A 27,546-nucleotide genomic window follows, 5' to 3' on the forward strand; every position below is an offset into this window, starting at 1 on the left:
CTCTGGTGGCCAGGAAGGAGGTCTTGGCACTCATGTCAGCAGAGTCAAACCCACCAGCATGAGACCTGTTGGGCTCTACACCAAGTTAGGAAATCCAAACTTGGGCTCTCATTTACTTTGTGGGTCTGCAATGTAAGGAAAAAAAAATATCAATTGATCTTTCAGACTTTCTATCTTGAGTATCAGAAGAATTTTCAGGGTCCACTGATTTCTCGTCATCTCAGCCACTCACAAGTCATGAATAATTAGGTTTACTTTCATTTATGCCAGAAAGACAACTTCTGTAATCTCACTGTCCACAGAGATATTTATATTCTAGTAGAGTTATTATCTAGTTTTCCATTTGAACTGAAGCATAACAGTTGACAGTGGAGATGGACATCTGCACATGCAGAGTTAGTATTCAATTCTTTAATATATTCATATATTAATTAAAAGATTAGGAATTTCCTCCGTTTTTAATTACTGACGAGCAGATCTGGAACAATAGTGAAAATTGTTACTCATAAACAAGTTACATTTAATCTGGTTGGAATGCAATTGTTCTGGTACTCCTTTTACTGTTTCTTCCACACATGTCCTTGAATTATGTTTATGGGGGAAAGAAATGTCATTGCTATGAAAAAAATGGAGTGTTGTCGGAATATATGTGGGGAAAGATTATATATGAACTATGGCACTGTTCTCTTAGTCACATTTCTGTCTTCAGTCATGTCTGATTACAAAACAACTATTTGAGGAAAGCACAACTTTATCACCACCTCTGGAAAAAACAACAACAAAACACAAAACAAAAACACCAAAGCAAAAAGAAAAGCAAGCAAACAAAACAAAACCAAACATCCCCAAAAAGTCCCAAAACCACAACAAAACCAAACCAAAGTAAAACAAAAGAACCCCCTAAAACAAAAAAACAAACAAAAATCAAACAAATAAAAGAACCCCTTCTTTCCTCCCCCCCCAAAAAAACCCAGCAAAAACCACAAAAAGCTCAGACTGAAACAAACCAACCACAAAAAACCTGACCAAGAAAATTTCAAAATCAAAGAGGAAAAAAAAGAACAAGGTCAGAAAGTGATGATGTGCTCGATTACTAATTTCAAGCACTGATCTGGACAGGCTGGATCATGGCTGAGGCCAATGGTGTGAGGTTCAACAAGGCCCAGTGCTGGGTCCTGCCCTTGGGTCACAACAACCCCAGGCAGTGCCACAGGCTGGGACAGAGTGGCTGGAAAGGACCTGGGGGTGCTGGTGACAGCAGCTGAAGAGGAGCCAGGCTGTGCCCAGGTGGCCAAGAAGGCCAATGGCATCCTGGGCTGGATCAGCAATAGTGTGGGCAGCAGGAGCAGGGCAGGGATTGTCCCCCTGTGCTGGGCACTGCTGAGGCCACAGCTCGAGTGCTGTGTCCAGTTCTGGGCCCTCAGTGCAAGAAAGACACTGAGGGGCTGGAGTGAGTCCAGAGAAGGCCAATGGAGCTGGGGCAGGCTCTGGAGCACCAGTGCTGTGAGGAGCAGCTGAGGGAGCTGGGGGTGTTTGTCCTGGGGAAAAGGAGGATCAGGGGTGACCTTATCACTCTCCACAACTGCCTAAAAGAAGATGGTAGCCGGGTGGGGGTCAGTCTCATCTCCAAGGTTAACTAGCGACAGGAGAGAAAAATCATCTCAAGTTGTGCTGTGGTGGTTTAGATTGGATATTAGGAAAAAATTATTCATGGAAAGGGTCAAACGTAGGAACAGATTGCCCATGGAGGAGGTTGAATCAACATCTCTGAGGATATTTAAAGGACATATAGATGTGGCCCTCTGGGTTTAGTGGTGTACTTGGCAGTGCTGGGTTAGTTGTTTCAAAGATCTTTTTCAACCTAAGTGATATTATGATTCTGTGACTCTTAAGAGCAGGGGCCAGAACTACACCAGCAAGTTATTTAAGAATTCAAATCAATTTTTGAGGTTTCTTTTAGCAGGGACGCCTCATGAAATAATGTTTGCCAAACAGAGCGTGAAGGTCACTAAGAATATATCTGAACTGTTTGAAAAGCAGATAGCATCAGTCAAGGAATGAGATTTAATGTACTCTACAGCATATTTCTGGCTCATTGTGAATTAGGAACATCAATTTCACAACATATCCAGAACACATTCCACCTATTTATGGACAGGGCTCGTACAGAATATATTTCTGGATCAAAAAATACATACAAAGTGTAGCTTTTGAAAGGTATCACTGGTCTGTATTGTTAGCATCCATCTGAACCAGTGCAATAAAATAGGGGATTTGCATTCTGTCCCCAAAAGACCTTTTTTTTGCAGCATTATCATCAGTAAATGCTTCTGCCTCAAAACTGACTGGCATAGATGAATCAGCATGAGTAATGCTGCCTTGATGAAAAGTACTTTTTGCATCTACTACTAAAGGGGAAACATTTCAAAAGTTTCATAAAAGGAAAAAATAGTATTCTCCACTGATATAAAGATAATATAGAAAAAATATCTAGAGTAAAAAAATTAGGTGAGAAAGCTGAGTACTTTTAATTCAAAGGATCTGTTATAAAGTGGAAAGAAAAGGAAAACAAAGCCCATTTTTAACTGCTTTCAAATCAACCAAAAATTATTCAGGTAGTGTGAAGGGGGGGAAAAAGGCCATTTTCTGACACAGTGTGAGAGGTTTGGAAAATAATTCATATGAAAGAATATTTTTAGTTGTAAACATTAAATAATGGCATTTTCATCTACATAAGCCACTACAAAAGACAACATGAATGCCTTTAAAAATACCCTAACCTGAAAAAAGTCTACAGATCATCCATGTTAAATAAGGAGTCAAGAAAGGAAAATAAATGGAATGTTAGCCGAGAAGTAAGTCAACATCACCCCAGGCAGGTGGTTTAAACTTTCCCTGCTATTGCATGCACATTTGCAACTCTTGTGTTGAATGCCTGGCTTCTCAAATATTTGGGTATTCTTCTGTTCTTCTCACCAGGTCCCCTGTTTTTTAAATACATAACCAACCATATGTACTCTAAAAAGGGATTATGTTTTAAAATAAAAATCATGATTGCTGTAATTGCACAAGCACCTTCCCAAAAATGTTTTTGAAATGTGTGAAATAGATTCAACTTCATAATTTAAATGAAGATGAGAAGAGAAAAAATATTCCAATTCTCATGTTGATGTCAGGTGATGGAAGAAACAACAGCAGGACAATTGCTGGGGAGGCATGCAGGGGACAGTGTTCCCACAGATTCTATGAAACTGCCATTGCCTTTATACTCTATATGCAATATGCACATATGCACTCTGTATGCAATATAAATGCTATAAATAGTACATGCTTAAATTTGCAGGTATATGCCAACTGAACATGTTAGAAAGCTTTCCATCTCACATTAGAGAAATTATGAACTTAGAAAGGAACATATAGATTCAAACTAAGTGAAAATAAAAACACCTCTACTTCAAATTTTGATGAAATGGACCAGTATATCACCCAATTGATATTTTTTAATTATTTAGGTGCCATACAAAAGAGCATTAACAGAATTATTAAATATAATCCATATTTCACTTTGAGTAGAAAATGAATTTTTGCTGTCCTCCACTAACATCCTTCCAAGTATTAAACCCCAAATCCAAACACAATTAATTAAAATATAACAAAAAAATGGAAACAGGTCTTCTCTGTAAGGACAAGTCCTTTCAAAAGGTTTGATTAAAAGACCTACCTACTGCATTAAGCAGACAGTTGGAAGATCATTGCTAAAGAAAGTCTTACAAACACGACAAACAAGCAGGTAGACTGCTGCTTCTCAAAAGGAAGTGACAAAGCCAGACACAGAACCAGGCTTTTTGACCTGCCAGCTAATGATCCTTATCTGACAGATCCTTGTGTCTAAGCTTGTGTCTTTCTGTTATTTTATTCTGATGTTGGTTGCCAACACAATGAAATCAGCATGAGTGACATGGTGATCTGAGAAAGTATATTTCTCTGATTCTCAAATAAATAAGACCGAGCTGATGGCTAAGAGGAGTTGAGTGCCTTTATGTGACATACATGCTATAGAACACATCTCTGAATCTTACAAATTTGGGTAATAAATTTTGGCTCCCACAACTCTTTCCACACTTCCACTTTATCTGTTTTCCTGTCACAAGCTGTTTTCTATCTGCTGACAGAGTGCCACAAGGTCCCCACTCAGAGGTTATTATTCCGTCTGCTTCGAACTCTCCAAGTGTTTCCTGGGTCCTCTTTTCATCTCGTAAGGAAAAGAAAGGAGCAAGACAAGAACTGCTAGTGGACCCAAGCTCTTCAGTACTGCAGCACACAGTGGAGGCTTTCTCAGGACAACCTGTAACTAAGTGGGCTGACTTTGGATTCTATAGTATCCATATGGGACACAGCTTGGCAACAAATCTGTGATCTACACTTATGAACCTCAGATATTGGTGGGTATATAGAAGAATTCTTGCAATAATGTTGAGTCACAGTTCAAACGATAGCTAGCAATTCTGTACTGTAATGGTCAAATCTCAGTTTTTAATCTGCTGAATTTGCTAAATTCAGGGCACATTTTGCTGAACACTTTCACCCACACTTTGCTAACCACACTTTTGTTTTTCATATGATTAGGCACACCACTATTATTACTACTGTATGTATAACCATGACAGCTGAAAATTAGAGTATTCCTTTTTAATATGCATTTAAGTCATGCAGCCCATAAATGGAAGTGGCACTAATGTCTTGTTAGTGTAACTCAACTAATGGAGCTTACATTGATAATACTGGTTTTACTTTATCAATTTTATTTTGTTGATTTTACATAAACTTTTGAAAAACTAGTGTTTTACTTCAGTGTAAAATCAACTGATGAAGCCTCTGTTGATAATATTGATTTGATTTTACTGTAATGGTTGGAGGTGTAGTACATCTCACTTATAACACCTCAAAAGATTCATAAGGCTCATGTCCAGCATACTAATTCCACAGATGTCAGAAGTATATGCAGGAATATCACCACAGAAAGAAAAATTTATTCTCTCTTTGGGTATCATGTCACTGCAAACCTAACTGAACCCATCTAATAAAAAAAGAAATAGAGCTTACTTCTCTCCACATACCAATTTTGATCTGATTTGCAGAGCAAAAATATCATGGCTTTACAGGACATAGTGCATAAGAAACCAAGAGGCTGATCTGCTGGCATACCTGTACTTTATCCACAGGAAAATTGTCTGTATAGCATAGCTAGAACCAAGACAAAGGTACTTCATGTGATATTGTTATTACTAGAAACATGATCATACATATTCAATTTCTTCCTCAATCAACAGAACTATACCAAGTAGTTCTTATAAATCTTTAGTTGAGTATAAAGAAGATACTTCTTGTAATTCCCTTCCAATTTTACACAAATTTATTACAAAATTCTAAGCACCACAAGAATTTAAATTCTGATGCAGCAACTATTTTGCAGTAAATCACAGCTGCAGACTGATCAATTATTCAATTCTCTTCTGCAGTTAATTGTAGGGCCATAAACTATTTCAGATTGCAAGACTCCTTGGAAGATCGCCTAACCCAGCCCTCACTTAGGGTCATTTCTAAGAACAGATCAGGCTGCTTAGAGCTAGCTGTATTTAATTGGATATTAAAAAACCTCCAAAAACAGGATCGCACAAACTCTCAGAGCAATCTCTTTCACTACTTTACTGTTGCTATTGTGGAGAAAAACATTTCCTTATACAAAGAGATATATGTCTTCCTGGCGGAATGTCCATGGCTGGACTTAATGATCATAAAGGTCTTTTCCAGCCTTAACAATTCTATGATTCTGTGACATACAGCCTGATACCACCTTACATGTATGGGAAGGATGCTCTGAGGTTCTCCTGAAACCTACCACACTCCAGCTAGCTCAGATTACTGCTTCTCCTTACAATGCAAGTGCTCCAGCTTCCTGGGCAGTCTGAAGATCCTCTGATGAATTTGCTCCAGTATGTCATCCATGGGGAAAGTGGGAGGACAGGGAAAACACAGTGTCACATGTGCAGTTTAATTAAGAGGTTTGTGCTCCTGCTAATAAAGCTCCCAACGCTACAGAAATCTTCTATAAATTTTACAGCAGCATCAATGGTGAATACAGTATGAATATTATTAAAGATCACACAACATGTACATGTACACACAACATGTATATATACATGTACATGTGATTTGTATGGAGTAATTTAAGTTAACCAACAGATAAAATTAATTTTAGCTTTTAAAAAGATATGAAGATGGGAAGGAATCCAGTTCCACTTGAACCTAAAGGACTTTCCTAACCACAGAAAGGCAACACATACTAGATTAGGCTCATCTAGCACCATGCTCAGCAACACTATCCCTTGATTTTGCTATTTCAAGTGATAAAAACAACTATTTCCCAGCTGACAGCAGCTTGCACTTATCTCTGTACATTGCTGTCCCAAGCTCAACAGTGTCAAGCAAAGTTCTGCTACTGAAAACCAATAGCACTGAAGCATCTGGACACCAGGTTTGTTCCAGTTGCTGCCTCCTTGAATGCAGTGAATACAAGAATGTACCTGTGTCATTCACAGTTCCCACAAACCATACCCCAGTGACACAGAGGCTTTACGGAAAAAACAAAGAGCTGTGCTTTAAAAATGAGATAATTTTAAAATGACTAGCTGTGACCTTTTGTCTGTTCTAAGTTCCCTATTTAAAATCCAGTCACTGCAAGTACAGAGATCTGATGAATATCAGAACAATGATAGGAGAACGAAAGTAATGAGCTAATTACTGAAAATGGAGCAGACTAAATCAGCTGCTCCTAGTATCCATCCAAGGGGGATGATTAGTTCCAGTTAATTCCTACCACTGTCGAGTTTGGCCCTGAAGAAGGAGAAACATGAGGTACAGCAATCATTCCTAGCTTACAGTGAAGTGCCAAACTAAATTGAATCACATACTAAGAAGTCTTGAAAGCCAGAAGGGAAAGAAACACATGAAAACAAAGCAAAACACATAAATATAAAATTACTGAAAAAAGAGATTTTCCAGTTTATTAGCTGCCCTTTTTAACAAGTACTGGCAGACACTATATTTTTTTTATTTTTGGGGGGGGGAAGAGGACAGAATTTTCCTAGAAATTCTTTACTCTTTAAATAATCCCTTAACATGCTGTGATATCAAGCTATCTTTTTGAGATACAAGATAGCACGAAACCTACACACTGTTTTGCTACTCCTAACTTCTACAGAATCCATTGTTTTACTGTTAGGATTCCCATTTAACCTTTCTTTACAGCAAAGATCTGGGGAGAAATGCTAAATGCTTTAAGTAAAAGTTAGATAACTTTTTTGTTAAGTTAAGTACACCCTGCCCACTGAATTCTGTATTTTAAAATATCATTATAAAATAACACTGCAAAGTTATTAAGTTATGAAATACTGCAATTAAAAGCCCAGTGTAAAGTAAGGCAAAAATCAGATGCAACTATAATTTTGTGCTGCAGCTTTTAATATACTTATTTGCAAGCACATAGGAAGACCATGTATGCTGATTTCTTCACAAATGTTCTGAAAGCTTATGGTAAGAAACAAGAAACTTCAAGAAGCAAGAGGAAAGCTGAATAACTACACCTTTTATCTGTAATCCTGATGCAAGTTGTGGACACTCTCATGTTGCTGTCAGTGCTGTAAGGAAGACATCACCATTCATATTATTGCCAAAATAACATTCTCAGCAACCACAATGATAATCTCCCCTTATCCAGTATAACATGAAGTTAGATTCATAAAAAGAAATAGTAACAAGAGAGGAGACACTTTTATATTTAAAGGATATTTTAAGAGGGAGAAATTTCATAGTAAATTTCTAACCCTGAATTTATTTTTTCTCTCTTATCCTATCCTAGCTGCTGTACCACCATTTTTACCTCTTTTTGTGAAAAAACAAGATCTCACCTCACCCTACACTATAAGAATAGGTGATGTGTGTACAAACAGGAAGACTAACAAGTCCTGAAGACATAACATTCAGCTGTAAAAAGTAGAAGGTTTCTTATGTCTCTAAGTGCACCCTTGACCTAATGTTATTCCTCCTCCATCCTTCCTCAAAATCTCAGTAGGGAACCCAAGGAGCATTAACGTTCCTCACAAATAACAATTTTTTTTTATGACAAGGTAATTTTATATAACAAGAAGAAAGGAACATATGCACTCATCTAACAACAGTATTTCAGATATTCCACCACAAATTAGACACCCCTGAAATATCAATATGAATTTTTCTCCTATTTTTGAAGATCCTTAAGCAATATTCTTCTTATAAGTGTAAAATGTAGATGTTTTCTTTCTACCTGTTAATTCTCATTATTTTTTCTCTATGCAGACTCAACAGTACACAGATGATCCTCAGCATTCAATGTAACCAATCACAAGCAGCCCTGCACACAATTAATGAGGGTTTCTGAGTGGCTGGACTATAATAACATTTCCAGGTCCTTTGTCATAATTAACTACATGTGTTACAGGCACTTGGGTACAAAACATGATTTGAGAACAGCAGCTGCCACTAGGAATTAGTTGCTACTAGAGAGAGATATATTTAGCCATGAGATAAACTGATGGTAATATATGAAGCTGAATGATTTTAAATGAGGACCCCTCTTTAGGGGGTAAATAATATAGCTCTATCTTTCAGCCTTTATTAGCCCAAGTTAACTATTTTGCAATAGTTCTATTTGTGTGAGCAGGAATCACTCTCATAGAGGATGCAGAACTGAGATCTAAACCTGAAAATTAAGATTTTCACTTGCAAGTGATTTCAATTCTGGAAACTCCTGGCAACAGGAAGGAGCACAAAGACAAAGAAATTAGTTTCTTCTGAGCATGTTCTTGTGCATTGTAGAGCCAAGAATGCTATTTTCAGACAAATAAGCAGCATACTGGCATAGAAGTCATATCACAAAAAATATTTATGACTCTCCTCTTTGAAGAACCCCAGAAATAATTTTGAAAAGACATGGAAAAATGCAGATTTGTATCAAAGCCTGTTATAGACTGAAAGAGACAAAACCAAAATTATTAGCATCACATGCAACTCATTTACTTAAGTCATATGCTGCAAAATCTTGGCTTGGGTTCAAGGGAAATGCCTGGCTTTTAGGAAATAAACTATTTAAGATTTCTAATGCGGAACACTACAAAGGACAATTAAATTACAGTCCAGATAATTAACAGTAAGAGGAATGGCAGCAAGCATTACACAGTGTTCTCTGACAAATATAAACAAATGAGAAAATGGATTGATGAGCAGAACTCACTACTAAGAAAACTAATTATGTACCTTTTTCCAAAGCTATGGTTATAAAGCACAGATTCCTGCCCCCATAAATAACAGGAGAAAACAAATAAATTACTGCCAGTTTGTTCAGAAGTTCTTTCCTGATCTAATGTATTCCCCCAGGAGACCTTCTGCTGCCTGGCCCAAGTCCCATTGGGATCTATGTTGTCCTTTTCCAAACATGAAAACATACACATTTCTAGAATATTTTGGGAAAAGAAGACAACATTTAAAAACATTATAAAAAATGACCAATCAAAAATTCTAAGAGATTTAAAAAATCATACAAATTCCTCAGCAAGTTGTTTACAGGTCATCTTTAAGATCTCTTACCAAACACCTAACCAAAAACATTCCATGATTCTATAAACTGGAAACTATAAGTGGTCTACAGAAGATTTTAAACTTATCAGCCCAAAACAGTTATTACAACCTATCTTCAAAGGACTGGAAAATATAATCTTGCACCAAAGCAAACTGGTGTGTATTTGTAAAAATATAGCATCAGCTCCATTTCCTGGACCAAAAAGTAGATTTCCTAGAATGTTCTGGATTCTGCTGCAAAGGTTTTCCAATAAACTTCCATGATTAAAATAAAATTCAGACCATCATTTGCTGTCCATAGACATCAGATCAAGTAATCAACATACTTCTATTTTTTCCCTAAAATGGATGCAAGCATCTATACACACATTATAGATGTGGAATTAGGATTTATTGTCTCACTTGCAATTTCTGCTTTGATGGCTATGCTTTTTCTAAAACCATTTCTGAAAAATTAGCAAAGCTGGTATATTCACATCATTGAGCTTTAAACTTTCCTGACCAGTAATTATTACCATTCATCCTAGTATTCCTTCTGAAAAAAATCCTTTTTTTTTTTTTTTTCCACCAGACAGTGAAGTTGTGAACAAAGGCACCTTGTTCTAATAAACAAAAAAACGCCCTAATATTATTAACTATTGGCATCATCTCAGCAATGGCATCCAGCTAAAGTAGGTTTCTCCAGGCATAACACAGATTTGTTGGTTCATTTCTGTCTCCTTAATATAATTTGTGCCATTCAAAATTTGCCCAAAGTAGTCTGGTAGTCATCAGTCTACAGCATATTGATTTTTACAAAAATTCTGAAAAGCCACAGCTAAACTGAATTTAACCTCTCATCCATTGGCTGTTCTTCTTGTCTAAGGTATTTTTGTTTTTAAATAAAGGTATGATTCAAATATCAGAAATATAAGCATCTATTTGACTATATTTATATCCACATCTTTCTCTGTTTAATAGAACATATATTTTCAGAGAAGAAAAATTTAGATGGAGCTAGAGATGCATTTTAGTACAAAATAAAGCATCTTCTGAAGATAGGTATTTCTGGCTACCAGTCATAGAGCCATGGTAGACTACTAACTTCAGACAGATATCTAAATTTTAGCTTATTAAGGTCTAGAGTTTCTGATTCCACTTCTACATTACCTCCCTTTCCCCCACTCTCTAATCTTACACCTGTATCTCCATCTGTGCTGGATACGTCTTGAAGACACCTGAGGGAAGGGCACATTAGGAAGTTTTCCTCCATGAGAATTTCCTCTGTGAAATTATGAGACCAATTGGAGGTTGGTTTAGTTGTTGACAGACTGAGAATCCAATTGGAGAAGTCAGTTCGCTCCGTGAATCGCATTTTTGAAGCAAGTAAAGCCCGGGAAAATCTCTCTTACATTTCTGATCTCTCACAAGGTAACGCTGACCAGGCCGGGTCCCTCTCATGTGGGGCCAGGCAGGGCTGGGCTCGGGAGGCTGCCGGGCCCCGTTTCCAACCAGGAGCCCCGATAACCAAAAGAAGCCGAGCCCATTGCTGAGATCCTGGCCCTTTTCCCGGTGTGTCCGTGGTTCGGGGGGCCCTGCCCTGCCCTGCCCCGGCTCGGAGCAGCCCTGGGGTGGCCGAGCCCGCCCGGCCGCCCTCACGGGCTGGGGGGAGGCAGCCGGGCCCGGTTCGGGAGAGCCCCCAGGGCTTTGTGTGCTGGGCAGGGCAGAGGGAGAACCCCCGGGCTGCGGCTGGAGCTGGGGGCGGGCAGCGCCGGGGGAAAGCCATGGACACACGGCCTTGGCACCCATTTCTCCTCTGCCTGCACTTTGCAGTTTCCATCCGGCCCCCCCAGCACGGCCTGGGCACCCTGAGATCCTGACACAGCTCCGGCATGGCCTGGCACAGCCCCTGCAACTTCTGGGTGAGATTTTAACTTTTCCAGTGCTCAGATAAGACTGACAGACTTTCCATCCTTCCTTGGGTGAGTGGAAGAAGAACAGAAAGGATGCACCAAAGTCAGTGAAGTAAAAGCTAAGTTTCTAGATGGAAGGAGAATGAGGAGACACCATCAACATTGGCTGAAAAAAATATTTTTGTAAATTATAGGGGTGGACTGTACTACACTAAAAAATTCCTTTAAACCATGGAGAAAGACATGGGGTGGGGGGGCAGGGGTGAAATGTGAAGTGTTTGGCAGATCCTTTGTCCCGAGGGAAAAAGGGAAATCTGTGTTCCTGGGAATGAAGTATGAACAGAGGGAAGAGAGCTGAAGGGATTTTTTGCCTTTGAGTAGCTCATCCTTAAAAGTAATAAATACCCCATGACTTTGACACGGGAAGCTCTGGGAAGGCTGTGAAGGCGGGAGGAGTTTCACGATTGCAGATTCCTTGGTGACTGCTCTTCATGAAATAAGTGAAGTCAGGAAAGAACTGATTATTTCCTCTCTTAAAAAAGATCCCCATAGCTGAACAAGAAGAAACTGCTCTCCCTAAAGTAAACTGGAAAAGATTATATGAAGTAAGGAATTGACTGAAGTGTCTCTATGTTGTTAAGGTGTGAAAAGGGGGAGGAGGGAGTGGTCTGAAGATCTATTCTGAATTTATTATTATTTTATTTGTGTTGTAAATAAAGTTTTTCTTTTTCCCCTTTTAAGTTATAGACCTACTTTGCTTTTGTTCCTAATTCTATTTCACAACAGCAAGTAAATATATTAATACTGACAAACCCAAACTATGACACCATCTAATGAAGCTTGTTTGTTAAGTTGGCTCTTTTCACTTAGTGGGAACATGGAACCAACTGAAAAACCTCTCCTTTTGTGTAAGAGTTGTTACTGACAATTTCAGAACAGATTAAATGAGAAGTTGCTACTGTATACTTTTCAGAAAGCTTTTTTTGTTTGAATTACTTCAAATCATCAGGTTTGGAAATACTGTCAATAAATCTACCAGATTTAGAAGCCTGAGTGGAAAATCTTGTCATAGGTCCAGGAAACAATTTAGTTGTGTAAGAAAATTTGTCTTATGTAGTAGTTAGAAGTCAACTTTGATATAAGGTGGCTGTTAATCACAATAGTCACAGCATTAATGGCTAAATTAGATTTAAAGGTGATTTGGTTCTAGATGAAGTACAGTCAATCATTTGAAGACTGCCAAGGACATTAAAAGCTATAAAATTTATTTTGTTTCTCCCTAACCTACTCGAAGACCACCTACAAAACCCATTTCAGAAACTGAAAACAGAGCATATTAATCCCCTAAATGTTAAAAGTCTGGCAGCCCTTGAGAAACAATTTGGGTTACCAAGGGGATGAATCACAGTGTTCCAACATGGGTTCTCTCAGTCTTGGAAGTGATTTCCATAGAGGATGTTTTTTTTTTTTCTATGATTAAAGCTATATGTGATCAAGAACCATGAAACAGTCAACTGTATTTAAAACCATAATACTGACAAAATCCTTAAGATATTCAGAAGAAAAAGAAATCCTGTATTATTTAGTTTTGTCGTTATAGACACTGACGCAAAACAGTGGAAAATACACTAATGGACATTTTATGTGGAAAAAAATTGTAAAATAAAAGAAACTTCCAGCATTTAAAATTCCATTCTAAACAGGCCATGTTTATAACTACACTAAACATGTTATTCCAATATCTCTGGATTTAACTGTATGCTTCCAAGGGAAATACTATAGTAGAAGGTGAGTGCTACTTTTGAAAAATTGAGTTGTCACAAGAAACATATATTCATTTTGGTCTGTTGAAAGTTATATTTGGGCAACTCAGTCTTTCTTCTACATGATCGGAACAAAACATCTGTAAGGGAGTTCTCCTGGCATATAGAATCCCATTTTCCAAGACCTTACGTACAGAAGGGGAAAGAAAAAAAAACAAATTTGCTTTTGCATTCAGCAATTTATCTGCACTGGTCTGTAAATTAGGGCAAAGCACTGCGTGCTCTGCATGTTCTCACTGTATTACACATAAATAAATCAGGTAAAAAAACCTGATAAAAATGACTCAACAAATAAACTCAAATAAAAACTCTACAAACTCAAAAATGCTAAAGGTCAAATAAAAACTTCCCCAAACTTAAAAATGCAAGCACGGTCATGCTGTACCCCTGTGTCATTGCTTCATGTCTCAGAACCTTGGTGTGGTAGCATGTTGTGTGCTGGCAACACTGCTTTGCACAGTGACCGAACTGAGACAAAATTGTCTAAGATGAGTGTATATTCATAATTATCAACAGAGACAGCCCCTAGCATCTTGCCAGAATATATTCAAAATACAAGTCTCCTGATCCATACTTAACTCAGTCTTGCCTGAATATCTCCCACCCTTAAAGAATGTGTGTGTGTTCTTTTATTATTTTATACCCAGAGAAGGAAAGTCGTGCAAAGTTTTGTTACTTCCTAACTGGCAACACAAGATGAAAAATATTATGGAACTAGGTCCCTAGGGCTGTGTAGAGGTCAGAGTGAACTCCACAGTTTATACAAAGTAAGAAGAAAAAGAAACTAAGAGCTCAAAAGAGAATTGCAAATTGGGTGGGAGACAGTAGTGCCCCTATATTTGCACAAGATAAATAAGGCTTTCCAAGTCAAGGTTACTCAACTTATTATTCCAAGATGCCCCACAAGAATTTTTATTTCTGGCCAAATACACTACACTAGTGTATTATTGTATTTGTGTACTAGCTGGGCTAATAATGCAGACTACTACTTTTCTCTCTTTTTCCTTCCTTACTTACATGTACAAGAATGTACTTCATATTTGCGTTCATTCCACAGACCCTGTCTGATTGTCCTACAGGACACCACTTTCCCAAACTGGAATGGCTAAGAACCACTGCAATGGAGCCAAGAATTTCTAAAGGAATTCAGATAGAAATAGTCTGCAATATCTGACATTTCAAAAGAAGGAAAAAAATATAATTTAGCAAAAGAAAGCTAGTATGTAATTTATCAGACACTACAAAATAAAAACTCTAGCTCTTAGCAATATTTTAAAATGGAAATCAAAGCACAGGTATTAGCAGAAGATTTTCTGGAATCCATCCAGTTCCTGATTCCACATCATTCACCACAGTGAAATAAGAAGACAGCAGTCCTGCCCTGCCTTACTTTCAACCTCTTCTGTGATCACTTGTGAACTACTACCACACAGCTCGTAAAAATCCTTGTTGTAAGGGACAGGCAGGCAAATTTCCTATTTCCCTGGATCCCATAATTTTCAAAGTATTAGACTCATTTGTATATAATAGTGCCCTGAGCACTAAAATGGCCATGACTGAATTATCTTGCACTTGTCTAGATAAAAAATACATCTTCATAAAAAGCAGAGCTTTTCCTGGGAGAAGGCAAAGAACTGATTTTTTTTGTAGATAATACACCTGTATGTATAGCCGGTCTTGATGGGTCAAATAAAAAACATTATAGCTAGTTGGAATCCTCTCTAATAGTGTTTATTAAATATTTTGGGAAAATTGCAACAAGGTGGACATATATGATAGTCCTTTTTAATATGCCTCCAATCTCCAACCACACACAGCTCTCTGGTTTCCTGAGCTAGAAGTAGTTTCTGTGTCTAAAAAAACTCTCAGTGAGTATCTCTTAACATGAGTTTGCCCAGACTTAATTCACATAAACTTTTACCAAGAACTGCCATAGCTTATCTACGTGTATAGGACTGACAAGATTTATGAAGAATTCCAGGTTTTCTTCTTTCTATCCATTTAAAATCACAGGCTTACTCTTCTCATGCAGACTGGCTGTTATTATGGCTGGTTTAAAACACGTTATTTCTTTAGAGTGCCTTAGCCTTCCAATTAGAGCAAGAAAAAATAATTACCACTAAATACATGTAAGTTTAATCTCCAGAGCTGAAGTCCAATTAAGAGCATTATGTACAAATGCCTCCTATCATTGCTTCTTCTATGTACAAATGCCATCTTCTATCATTGCTTCTTCCACTTAGCTTTAAGGTTCCTGTTTCTGCACAATTATAATGGCATTCATAATCTTCAGCATAGAGGCATTTGTTCTGGACTATCTGATTTTCTGTAAGGTCTTTTCATCCCTCAGGCTCCTAATTACAGTCTTGCCTCAGGTTTGACATTCATTTTCACAGGAGTCCTTATGTATGTTTCCATCACATCTTTCTTTTGGTTTTCTTTCTTCTCCTCTAATTAGCACAATACTGGCTACCATCCCAGCATTTCTATATCCCAGCCAAAGACACCATAACCCCCCTTGCCACTGTATGATATTGTTAATATCTTTCTGCCTCGATAGGTTCCATACTACCTGCATCATGGCAACAGACATGTTTACACTCAGTAGCTGTTTAGTGAACTTCTTTGTCTACCAGACACATCATGTACAAAGACCAAACTGATTTCTTATTGATCACTTTTGCTTCTGTGGTGATTCTACTAAATGCCACCAGCTCTACCTTATGGGTTGTAGCTAGCTACTGAAACTATTTTGAACCGCTCAATAAATTTATCTGCCAGAAGCAGAGTGCTATGAAAAGAAAGCATTGTTAGTATCTGACAGATGGACATTCTGAAAGGGAGTTGATCTAAATAAGAGCAGAAAAAATGTTGTCTCAAGAAACAAGAGAAGCAAGACAAATACCTGAGTCCTTTAGGTACTCTATACAAGACTACCACCATATTCAAAATATCATATCAGCATACAATTGAGGAAGCAATTGTGAGCATTCAGAAAGGTTAAAGCGCTACTTGTCAGCCCAAATCCACAGAAGCTTTCCAAATCAAATAATGAATGACTCTATTTGTTATACAGATGATCAGTGCATATCCTGTTCACTTGTTCCAGGTTTCTTTAGCACATTGACATAATAAGTAATGGGCTTGCTTACACGTTCTTTTTTTCTCATCTAAACTTTCTCAGTGGAGGATTGTAGATTTTTGACAAAATTAAGTGTGTTTGTGGAAAAAACCCAAAGCAAAGCAAACCAAACCAAACTAAAGCAAGCTAAACCAAACCACAAGCTTTATAAAAAACTAAAGTACTAGTCTTGCCTTTGTTTCCTGGAGTAAAAAATTTACATTGTCTCCTTCTATTTCCTTAGTTCCTCTATGTAGTACAATGGGGTTTTTTCTTTACCTGTTGTCAGTTTGAACTTCTTTCTCCATATGAAGTACCTTCAGTGCAATAGATAATGAAATAGTCCTATTTCCCCTGGAAAGACTTCACCAGGCACAAGCGAAAGCCATATTAACTGTTTTCCCTTGGATGGTTAGTAGGAATCCCTTTGTTTTCTCATATACCCAGATCATGTCTTTATTCAGCAGTTGTTAACTAAACAACTTATACTTTAAAAAGTACTTTATTATTCTTGTTCCAGAAGTGCCCAATTTGATATTGTTAAATTAAATTCCACTTCTATTACCTGAAACTTGAAAGCTAGTAGGGGTTTTAAGAATGATGTATGGATCCTCTTCTATACAAGTTCCAACTTCCCATCATTAACAATCATTATTAGCATATACGTACAACGCATTAAGTTTACTAACTATTTGAGCCCTAAAACCTTTACACAATGCATTTTAAGTCTGATGTCCTCTCCTGTCAAAACAGCTTGTCATTAGTTCCTCATCCACTCTTCTTTCCAGTACTGAAGCCAGTGCTCTCCAGGAATTTACCTTGATTCCTTTTGTTCATACAGTTAAAGAATCTTATGTTTACACTCAGCCAGCTAAGATGCTCTCACAATTCAGCTCCCACCTTTTTAGTTCACAGTTAGCATATGTGATGCTATATTATATGAGTGTGATCATATCCACTAAAATCTAAAAATCCTAATCACAGAATTCTCCAAAGAAATTGCACCTGAAGTAAATCGCATTAATGGCTGTTAAGAAGTCTTGTTAGATGACTAGACTTTGAATAAATTTTGGAGAAGAAATCAGAAAAAGAAGTCCCAAAAGATTTCAGGACATTGCAGAAATTATATGCCCTCATTTTAGGTGAATATAGAATTCTGAGACATTACATATCCAGGTGTTTTATTTAGCTCAGCTCATTCTGGAATGCTTCATTAAGATGAATAAGCATAAGCCTTGGTAGCCAGCATCACAAATCAAACTATCTATAAAGGATAACCAGAAACCCCTATGAGAGTTTATTTTTTTTTTTTTTTTTGCAGAGTGGGCTTTATTTCCAAATAAAATAAACCAAAGTCAATAGTAACTAATCTGTATGGGGCAACAGTGCCTACTGAGTATCATTTCTGCTGTCACGAGAGAAAAATTGATTTTTGGCAGACCCACCCAAATCCCTTTTCCTTTTTATGAATACACATAAATAATAACCTGATGTCCAGAAAAGACCTTTTTCTCTCTCTCTATATATATATAGCTACCATGATAGATGATAGATAAATAGACAGACAGACAGATAGATAGATAGATAGATAGCATACTAATTTTAGAGTAAACCAGTCAGCAAATTACAGCACTGACAACTTCCATCAGAGTTACTGACTGAATTCATAGAAGTAAAATCCTCTGTATTTCCCAAACTGCAATTAATTAATAAATAAAGTCATAACAGGTAAAAAGTGAGGAATTTGTTTATGAAGAGTGAGTAATAAAACAAACTGGGTTAAACCAAAAATACCAAGACGATTAAAACAGAACAGTATGTTTATTCAGGAAAGATTGAAGGAGATTAGCCTTCAACTACATAACAAAGAAAGTGGAAAAAGCAGTTTCTCTACCAGAAAAAAAAAATAATTGCAACCAATATAGCAATGTGAATACAGAGCTAAATTCTCCAGAGATGCTGTTTTGTTTGATATCATAATTTCACATGTAAAATCTGCATTAATTGCCCATTATATGTGTAGCAAAAGATGCTACATCCTTATGTGACACAGAGACCCTGATGGCTCTGTGCTCTGTGCTCTCAACAAAATGCACCTAAGCTTACTACCTGAACAAAATGCAAAATTGACTAGCATTAAATAAAAATGAGTTCTTTTTGTGTGACTCCCATATCCTCCCTCAGTAACTTGTGCCCCTTTCAACCCAGAATGATTTCAGAACAACTTCAAGATGTTCTAACATAGCACAGGGAAACAGCTTGCACTGAGCAGCAGGAGAGGGCAAAAGTGAGCTTTAAATACTATCTCTGCATTCCAATTTTCATGGTATTTACATTATGGCTCCTGTCCAAGGCTCTAGTCCTGTGATTTCAAAGCAACAACAGCACAGCAAGAGGGCAACGTTTTGCTCTAATCTACAACATTAATCTTACTATAATTCAGCAAAGAGCATGTAAGGGTTTTTCTTTATTTTTTTCTTTGTAGATTCACTGCAGCTGTATAGATGTTATAAATTTGCTTCTAAAGTGGTTCATGGGACCTCACAGCACAGTTGATTTCATTTTTAGGAGTGCTGTAAACATTAATTTCATTTTAGAAATAGGCTTAGTTTTGCTTATTAAATTGATAATGTGATAAGTAGAAGTTATATTGACAGTTTAAAGTATAGTGTCAGACTTCTCTGAATTCTATTGAGCTTGTGCAATTAAAATAGCTTATTTATTTTTAAATTTACTCCAATGTAACTGTGATCCAGATCCCTGTCTCAGCAAAATCATTCCCTCTATTATTTCTTTTCCACCCTGTCTCCTCTCTTGAAAAAACAAAACAAAACAAAACAAAAATCTTGATATTCAGATACACATCTATAAAACACTCTTCTATCTTCTCTTTCATTTTTTATCACCAGATTTTAGGGAGGCTAAAATATATGTTATATATAACATATATAACATTTATATGATATTTGCATGTGTGCAAGTGCTGGGTCATGACAGTTCTTCCACTGTTATATTCTTCCTGACAGTCACAAGCTGGTGACTCATAGATAATTATGTGGAAGGCAAAGGCAGCTGAAAATATATTATACCAGAAGCCAGTCTGATCACAGATTAGGGGGAGCTGCAATTACATGAAATGTGGCAGTTTGGTGATTTGTTGGCCTAAAACATGGCAGGATGTGTTTCCCTGAAGTCCAATGAAGAAAACTGCCTAAGACACACTGTATAAAAGAGTTCTGGAAAACATCTTACTCTAGCTAAGTTTCTTTAAAGGATTGCCACATAGGCTTCAACTTAAACAGTGAGATAAGCCTTATTTGGAATCTCAGTTATGTTAAATGACACCTTTTTTTCCAAATAATAAATGTCTTTGAATACAGATATACCATTTTGCTAAAACAGGAATTTTTGTCAAAGAATATTTAAAGTCCAGCAATGTGAAGTTAGCATTGGAGGGTTCTGTAAAGCACAGGTCTTTGTAAAAGAGTGAAATCCTTGACCCAAGACTCTACAGAAGACTTTCAAAAAACTGTTGGAATATTGAGAAATATAGTGGAACTTAATCTTGGTTGCAGTTGCAGAACAGACATTTACCTCACATTTCCTCTCCAAACTATTTGAGACCAGGTATTTGCAAACACTGTAGTGTGTGTTTTAGAGCAAGCATGCAGCATCAAGACACAGGGCTGTCTAGACAGGGTGCTGAACTTATAGTTACCATCCTTTTATTTGGGTTAGGTTTAAAGACAGTGTTTAAAACCCTCAAGACAGGCACTTCTTAACAGCAATAAAATTGTAATATCTCATAAATATTTGAACAGCTAGTCCTGTATTTTAAACAAATAGCATATGAATTTTTAAATGTACAATCACTAGCCGACATGGCCTGTCCCACATAGCGTACAGCATGTGCTCTTTGCACTGAAGTCAAATTGAACATAGCTTTTACATTGCCAGGGTCTTTGGTACTGAACATTGAACCCTGGTTCCATACAAGAAATGCAGTTAGTTTTACAAGATATGTATTGTTTATAATGAATGCATCTATATTTTTTATATATTCAATACTTCCCAAGGCAGCATTTCTTGCAAAAAAAAAAAATTAATAAGTACAGTTCTGGGTTTTCCAGCAAAGGACTATAGTGTCACATCTTTTAGCACTTTTGTAGTGTGATTTTGTAGTGTTTTGTAGTGTGCAAAGAAATACTAATCATCATATGTATTATCTCATTTTTCACACAATTTATGGTGCACTAATTCATAAACTCTTGGTCTCATTTTCACTCAGATTCTTGGTGCTTTCTCTCACATCCTACTTCACAGTATGAGCAATAGCAGCCAAAGTTCAAATAGCAGGTGACATATTATCTTTCCAGTCCCTGCATATATTTCCCTCTGCTCTGATGCCTTTAACATTTAAGCTATACTAAATTCTATTTTTATACACTATATAGATTATTTAAATTACCAGTATGTACTAAAGTTTAGAGAAAAGAAAAACTCTCTTCTCTCCTTTTAGGTAAGCAGTATCTCCCCTTCCTACAGTTCATTACCACTTGAATGGCTGAAAGTTAACTTTTCAACAATTTCTTTCTAGACTACCTATCTAAGATGATGGAAATTCGTAGCTGAATTGGATCCATGGGTGCAACTTTAATATAAACAGAAAAACAAGTAAAGGAAACAGAATACAGAATAAACAGGACAAGGTAAAGAAAGCACTAATAATCCCTAAATTCAGGAAATATACAACTTCTGAAATTAACTAAGACTCCTTTAAAGCTATACAAAGATTAAAAACTCCTGGTGATTCTCTGATAGATCTGAATACAGTAGTTCTCTCTGTAATATAGCAGGCTTTCCTTTGACTGTGCAACTATTCAGTATTTGTCGTTGACATCTCCAGATGCCATGACAAATAAGGGCAAAAAACAAATAAGCAAAAATAATGATTAATAAATTTCACAACTATTTCCAAGAAATAAAACCTATCAAATATGACTTGCACATAAATGGAAGTACTCTCAATGAATATGTAAGAAGCATCATATGAAATAATATTGCAGTATGAAAATAGGATCCTACACCAAAACTTTCAGGCTCTTCAATGATTTATATTGTGTAGAAATAAGCAAAAGAGAAGAAACTAAATAGTTCATGTCTGCCTGGAATTGCTGCCCTTTCAGGCCATGTCTGTAACAGCAATTAAGTTGTAACAAGTAGTATTTCAAGGCTATGAAACTTGTCTATGCTGTGAAACTGCCAGCATGTTTAGATCCAGGCTTGCAAGCACTAACAGTTCCTGGGTAGAGTCCAGGACTTAGCAAAGGAGAGAGACCACTCCCAACACAAAATTTGGATGTGCCCATTCTCTTTCAGAGACATATGGACAAAAACTATTCCATACCAGCTGAATACCAGTGCCAAAGGAGATCATTTACTAATACATCTGAATTCAGAGAAATCTCAAATTCCAGCACCAGAAGAGTTTCCCCATGGAAGTGGTCACACCACCATTTGGACAATGCTCTCAGACACATGGTATAACTCTTGGGGTGTCCTGTGCAGGACCAGGAGCTGGACTTGATCCTGATGGGTACTTTCTAATTCAGCACATTCTATAATTCTACATTACTGTCTTTGAATGACTTTGTCTGATGTATTACAGTATACATATTTGATTTGCATGTTTTGATGAGGAAGGTTCATATTCAATATTAGATTTACTATCCTCATCTAAAGAAATCGTATATTCAAAGTACCAGGTACACATGGTCACCAGCAGCTGAGAAAGGAATAATGAAATACAGTTTGCAGTGCCTATTAAAAACACTCAGAGGAAACAGATGTGACAAAGTCAGAACCTGAAAATCCTGCAATGAAACACTTGTTACATTTGCTATCCTCTTTCTCCACATGCTACTCCTGTCTCCACTTTTATTGCTTCAGCTTTCACTATCTCTCTACTGAAACAGTGTATTTAGTGATTCTGGAGCTGATTCTTATAGCCCCAGTCAGTGTTTCAGGGTGTTTCTGCAATAGTGCACTGCCTCCACACGTTTAAGTTACTGCAGGATACCCCCCAAAGACTTCAATATCAAGGCACTCTCATGTGTATTGGTACTCCTACAGGTCATTCTACCACACGCACACACCCCCTTTTTTTTTTTTTTAATCTGAATTCTATTTATTGCTAAAGGACTGTTAGGAAGCTTGTGGAGAAAAATCAGGTGCCTAATATTTATAGATTTTTTTTTTAACAGTTACAATAGTTTTAGTTATTGAATGACGACATTTCATTTTCTCTGTCAGCTTGTAAAACATAGTCCTCACTTAGTCCCTAAGCCCTTTCATGATTTATAGAAGCTATTGTTGTGAAGGAAGCAACATTTTGGGTATCAAATGAAATTGTCACAGACACTTCTGAGAAGGGTATGCTGACACAAGCAGCTCTTATCCTGTCTTTTCTAGGAGGATATATTTCTATGTGATTATTGCACCTAGTCCTTGAAGTCTACGCTAGTCCCAGGGAAAAGCCATCAAAGCAGCAAAAGGCAGTGGAGTGTTCTTATTTGATATTTGCACCAAATTGCTACAGATATAGCTGTATGAATGCAGTTGTAACTCTTCTGTGCAATAAACAGATCACAGAGGGAAAACTTGATACTTCATTCCTCAGACAAAATTTGTACTGAAATCAGATTGAAATCACTGAGATTTCTGATTAAGTAAATTTTAAAAATGAGCCAGAGATGAGGTGTGGATAAATTGTCAGTTAGATAGGTTGACCTGTCTTTGCAAATTTTATACTTTCTTCTAAGAGCCAGTGTCTGGACTTTGTTTTTCCTTATTTTTCCTGCCTATCCTGTGGTTTATTATGACATGTTAGCTAACAAATTCTACTGTCCAAAGAAGTGCATAATTTGTCCCTAAACTTTTGCAAACTGTTATTTGTACTATATCATTGACAGTTCACATAAGTAATGCAAAGCTTTATAACACCACAGCTACAGAGAGATTTAAAAGGTTCTTATTTTTATTTTCTGATTTACATACCTTTGAGCTTTTAATTACTTTAGTTATAATGCATTTTTGTCTGAATTAATAGTGAGAAATCATTTTTCAAAAATTCACTGTAAGTTTGAAAGTGAGAAAATATTATAGCCTTTTAGTTTCAGCTTTTTCCTTTAATATTACTAATTCAAACCAAATAGAGGAAAAATATATTGCTTTTCATTATTTTACACTGTAAAACATCCTAAAGCCCTTTAATGGACTTTCATCCTGTATCTGTATGTGCTGCATACAGACAACTTTTCTTTAAAAAATTTTTGTATAGTTTCAGTAGAGGGATCAATTCCTTTTTACGTAAAGCACAATATTTTTTCAATTCCTGTCTTCTAAAAGGTAAGAGACATCTTAATATTCTGTCTTTCTAATGTCCATAGCAGATTGTCACACTTATAATGTGCTGTGAAACAAAATTTCAGAGACAGATGGTGGTCCTATGACAAGGTAATGTGTGGCCTCTAATCAACATAGCACTTGAGCTCTGAACTTCTTTCAATTTCAGTAGTAAATACTGTGGAAAGAAGATGTTTGGCTCAGAACGAAAAGATGCTCCCAGCAGGCTCTTTCTGACCTTTTGAAAAATTATATTACAGCAAGGACTAGATGGAGCCCCATCCTCCCTGTCTTGAAAAATGAAAGAAGACAGTTCAAGAATAAGACACTATTGCCTCCAAACAAACAAACAAAAAAAAGCCTCAAACAAAGAAAAGACTTTCAGGGCATCCCAGTATGTGAACAGCACCTACCTCAATCTGATAGCCCTTCATAATTCATCTGTGATAATATGCTGTGAATTTTATTATTAAATAATGACTCTGCTTACTTGACTGCCCATCCTGACTTTAAACAAATTTGTAACCTTCACTGGTAAGCATATGAGAATCTTATTCTGATGGAATCTGCAAGCTCCAAAAGGCTTCAAGTTGAACACAAAATTTCTTGTTGAAAGCACTATTAAACAGGAACATTAACCTAGAAGAATATGTACAAAATCATAATGGAAAAAATTGGATTGGATTGATTGTGTGTCTAGATAGGGAATTTCAGTGACTTAACAGCATTACTATATACATATTTCTGCATTTTATTGTCAAGCAAGAATAGTAGAGCAGCATAATTCCATGTATTTATTCACTTAAGTGTATGGCAAAGTAATTCAGTTCTGATTTTGTCATTCAAAATACATTTTAAAGTTGCTTTCCAGTCTTCTGAGTTTACAAAACTGTGAGATTTTCAATGATATTTTATTTCATATGTGCTGAACATCAGCTATCACATGATGCCACCTAATAGTTTGTCACTGACTTGAGGGAGGTGTTATAACTTCATGCAAGTATTATAACCCCATGTTTCTACTCATATTTAACATAAAATCACACCCACTATGATTAATTTGATTATATATTCTATCTAATATGAATTGTATTTCATAAATGAATTGAAAATGGATATTGCAAAAGCACTATTCATTTTAGGAAGTTATTTGCATAACCAACAATAATAACAAAGTATAATATAATATAGACAAAAGTTACACATATAGACAATGTCTATTAAGAACAATTCTGCTCTGGATGTAACTTAGGAGACAGGGTAATAGTGCTATATTTCAGATTTTGTGCACTAGAATAGCTTTCTGAGATCCCTTACTAATTTTATTGAAGGTCTCAGAGGCGCAACAATCAAAAGATTTACTAGTAAGCTTAACTGCAACACAGTGCTCCAACACAGAATACTCCATCTAAAAAGCACAGACAGCTATAAGTGAGTTGCTGCAATCTGAGTTAATCTGATAATGACAAGGCCTTTTAAGAACAGCATGAGAAATTTAGTGGGAAAAAAAGCAAACTAAAAACAACAAAAAGAAGGAACCACCAACACAAATAAAGATGCAGTGCTAAGACAAAACCCTTTCCTATGAAAATGTGATCTGAAGTCTTGTCTCTAACCCTACATCCTGCCACATGACTGTTCACAAAGTAGGAAGGTCTCTTCTATGCTCTGAGCCTGTTTCCTCTTCCATAAGGAACACAGAGCTCTTGAGTTTTTTTCAATCATCTTGACTGCAAGTTTTTTCAGCCAAGAACTGTCAGAGCCTGTCTGACTCTGATGTTAATGCCATGCAAAGAACAGCAAAATACTGTACTTCAGTACCTTAAAATATTGTTTGCACTCTAATATCCAAGACAGAAAAACTATAGAAATAGTTTTAATAACAAGAAGTAATTAATTGTTATTTAATTCCTATGCTCTCTCTCTAAATATTTAAGGGTTAATGCACTCAATGAAAGCCTTCAGCTGTGTAAATGCTATCAAAACTACTACAGTTTGCTTAATTCACAGAATTGGTTTTTTAGCTTACCCAAATCTGTAGCTTAATTCTTTTTTCATTTTTGAAAACCGTTTTTACTTTGAAATCGATCCCAACCGTGCTTACAAACGCAGATGTAAAGGAATCATCAGCATATCGGAACAAAAAGGAGGTTTTTCCAACACTGCTGTTGCCAATAATGAGCAGTTTGAACATGTAATCAAAGTTCTGGTCAGATGTATCTTTCTGGCCATATCTGGAATCTTGAACGGATGCCATCTGTAATTAAAAATAAAAAAGAAACATCTTATTGTCTCTTTTATCATAAGAAATGGAAACATTTAGATTTTATTGGAGTTTTCTGTACCAGGTATCAATGAAGCTCAAGAAGGATATAATCTTGAAAGATTAGTCATGTTTATGCTTCAATGTGAACTTCAAGAAATTCACAGAGATCTAATAATTTTTTGTGATTCTTGTATCTAGTAGTAGTTCTGGTAGCAACAGAGGATGTAAAAATGACTGGTGACTGGTACCAAAAGAAAAAAAAACCTAATAATTCTAAAAATCCCGACCAGTTCTTGAGTATATCTCTAAAAACACTTGTTTTCAGAAAATGTAATGAACAGATGGTGAAAATGCAATGACACTTCATTAGTATAAGAGAGAAATAAGAGATCAATGTTTCCTTTTGATACAGTAGGTGTATTTCCAAAGAGAAGCTTAGCAAGTTTTGAATCTACTAGAAGTCTTGAACCATATATTTTACTGTAAATATCTTCTGCCATGCCTATAAACTTACTCAAAGCATTTTTCCCTTATCAGCTTTTAGTTCTCATACCATTAAATAGTGAGTATATACACCTCTGAAATAAAGTCTTGATTTTTTTTCCAGTACTAGTATATTCTGTAGTTTTTTGAATTTGCAATAGTAATGCAACACCATCATCATCATAAGTGAGAGTTAGAGTAATAGAATATTAAGGCTTGGAGGGGTTGTTAAAGATCATCTAGTCCCAGACCTGCTGCCAGGGACACCTCCACTAGACCAGGTTGCTCAAGGCCTTAACTTGGCTTTGAACACCACCAGGACGGGGGTGTCCACATCCTCTCTGGTCAACCTGTGCCAGTGTCTCATCAGCCTCACAGTAAATATTTTTTTCTAATATCTAGTCTACATCTCCCACTTTCAGTGTGTAGCCACTTTCATTTCAGCCACTACCCATTCCTCCTTGCCCTGTCACTCCAGTTCCTGTCAGAGAATCCCTCTCCAGATTCCCTGTACGTCCCTTCAGACACTGGAAGGTGTCTGTGAGGTCCCCACAAAACTTTCTCTTCTCCAGGCTGAACAGCCCCACCTTGCTCAGCCTACCCTCCTAGGGGAGATGCTCCAGTCCTCCTGCCAACCACCTGCTCCTCCTCTGGACTTGCTCTTACAACTCCTTGTCATCGTGCTGGGGATTCCAGAGCTGGATGCAGTGTTCCAGGTGGGGTCTCAGCAGAGCAGTGCAGCATAATCCCCTCCCTCAATCTGCTGGCCAATGCTCCTTTGGGTGCAGGCAGGATTCCCTTGGCTTTCTGGGCTGGGAGCACCCATTGCTGGCTCATGGTGAGTTTTTCATCAGCCACCACCCCCAAGTCCTTCCCCACGGGGCT

The 27,546-nt window shown here is 36.9% G+C and overlaps 1 protein-coding gene across 2 annotated transcripts in view; it reads right to left on the reverse strand.

Annotated features, from left to right (window-relative positions):
• Nucleotides 1-27,546, reverse strand: part of RAB3C (RAB3C, member RAS oncogene family) — a 117,385-nt gene that overhangs the window by 81,388 nt on the left and 8,451 nt on the right. The window contains exons 2-3 of one of the 2 annotated variants that reach the window (XM_062513194.1): nucleotides 27,012-27,032; nucleotides 25,942-26,169 (exon numbers count right to left, since the gene is read on the reverse strand). In XM_062513194.1, coding sequence (XP_062369178.1) covers nucleotides 25,942-26,169; nucleotides 27,012-27,032 — 249 coding nt within the window. The remainder of the gene's footprint in view (nucleotides 1-25,941; nucleotides 26,170-27,011; nucleotides 27,033-27,546) is intronic. The other variant, XM_062513195.1, reaches the window with a different exon arrangement.

The sequence above is a fragment of the Cinclus cinclus genome, chromosome Z (assembly GCF_963662255.1).
Source record: "Cinclus cinclus chromosome Z, bCinCin1.1, whole genome shotgun sequence".
Taxonomy (NCBI): domain Eukaryota; kingdom Metazoa; phylum Chordata; class Aves; order Passeriformes; family Cinclidae; genus Cinclus; species Cinclus cinclus.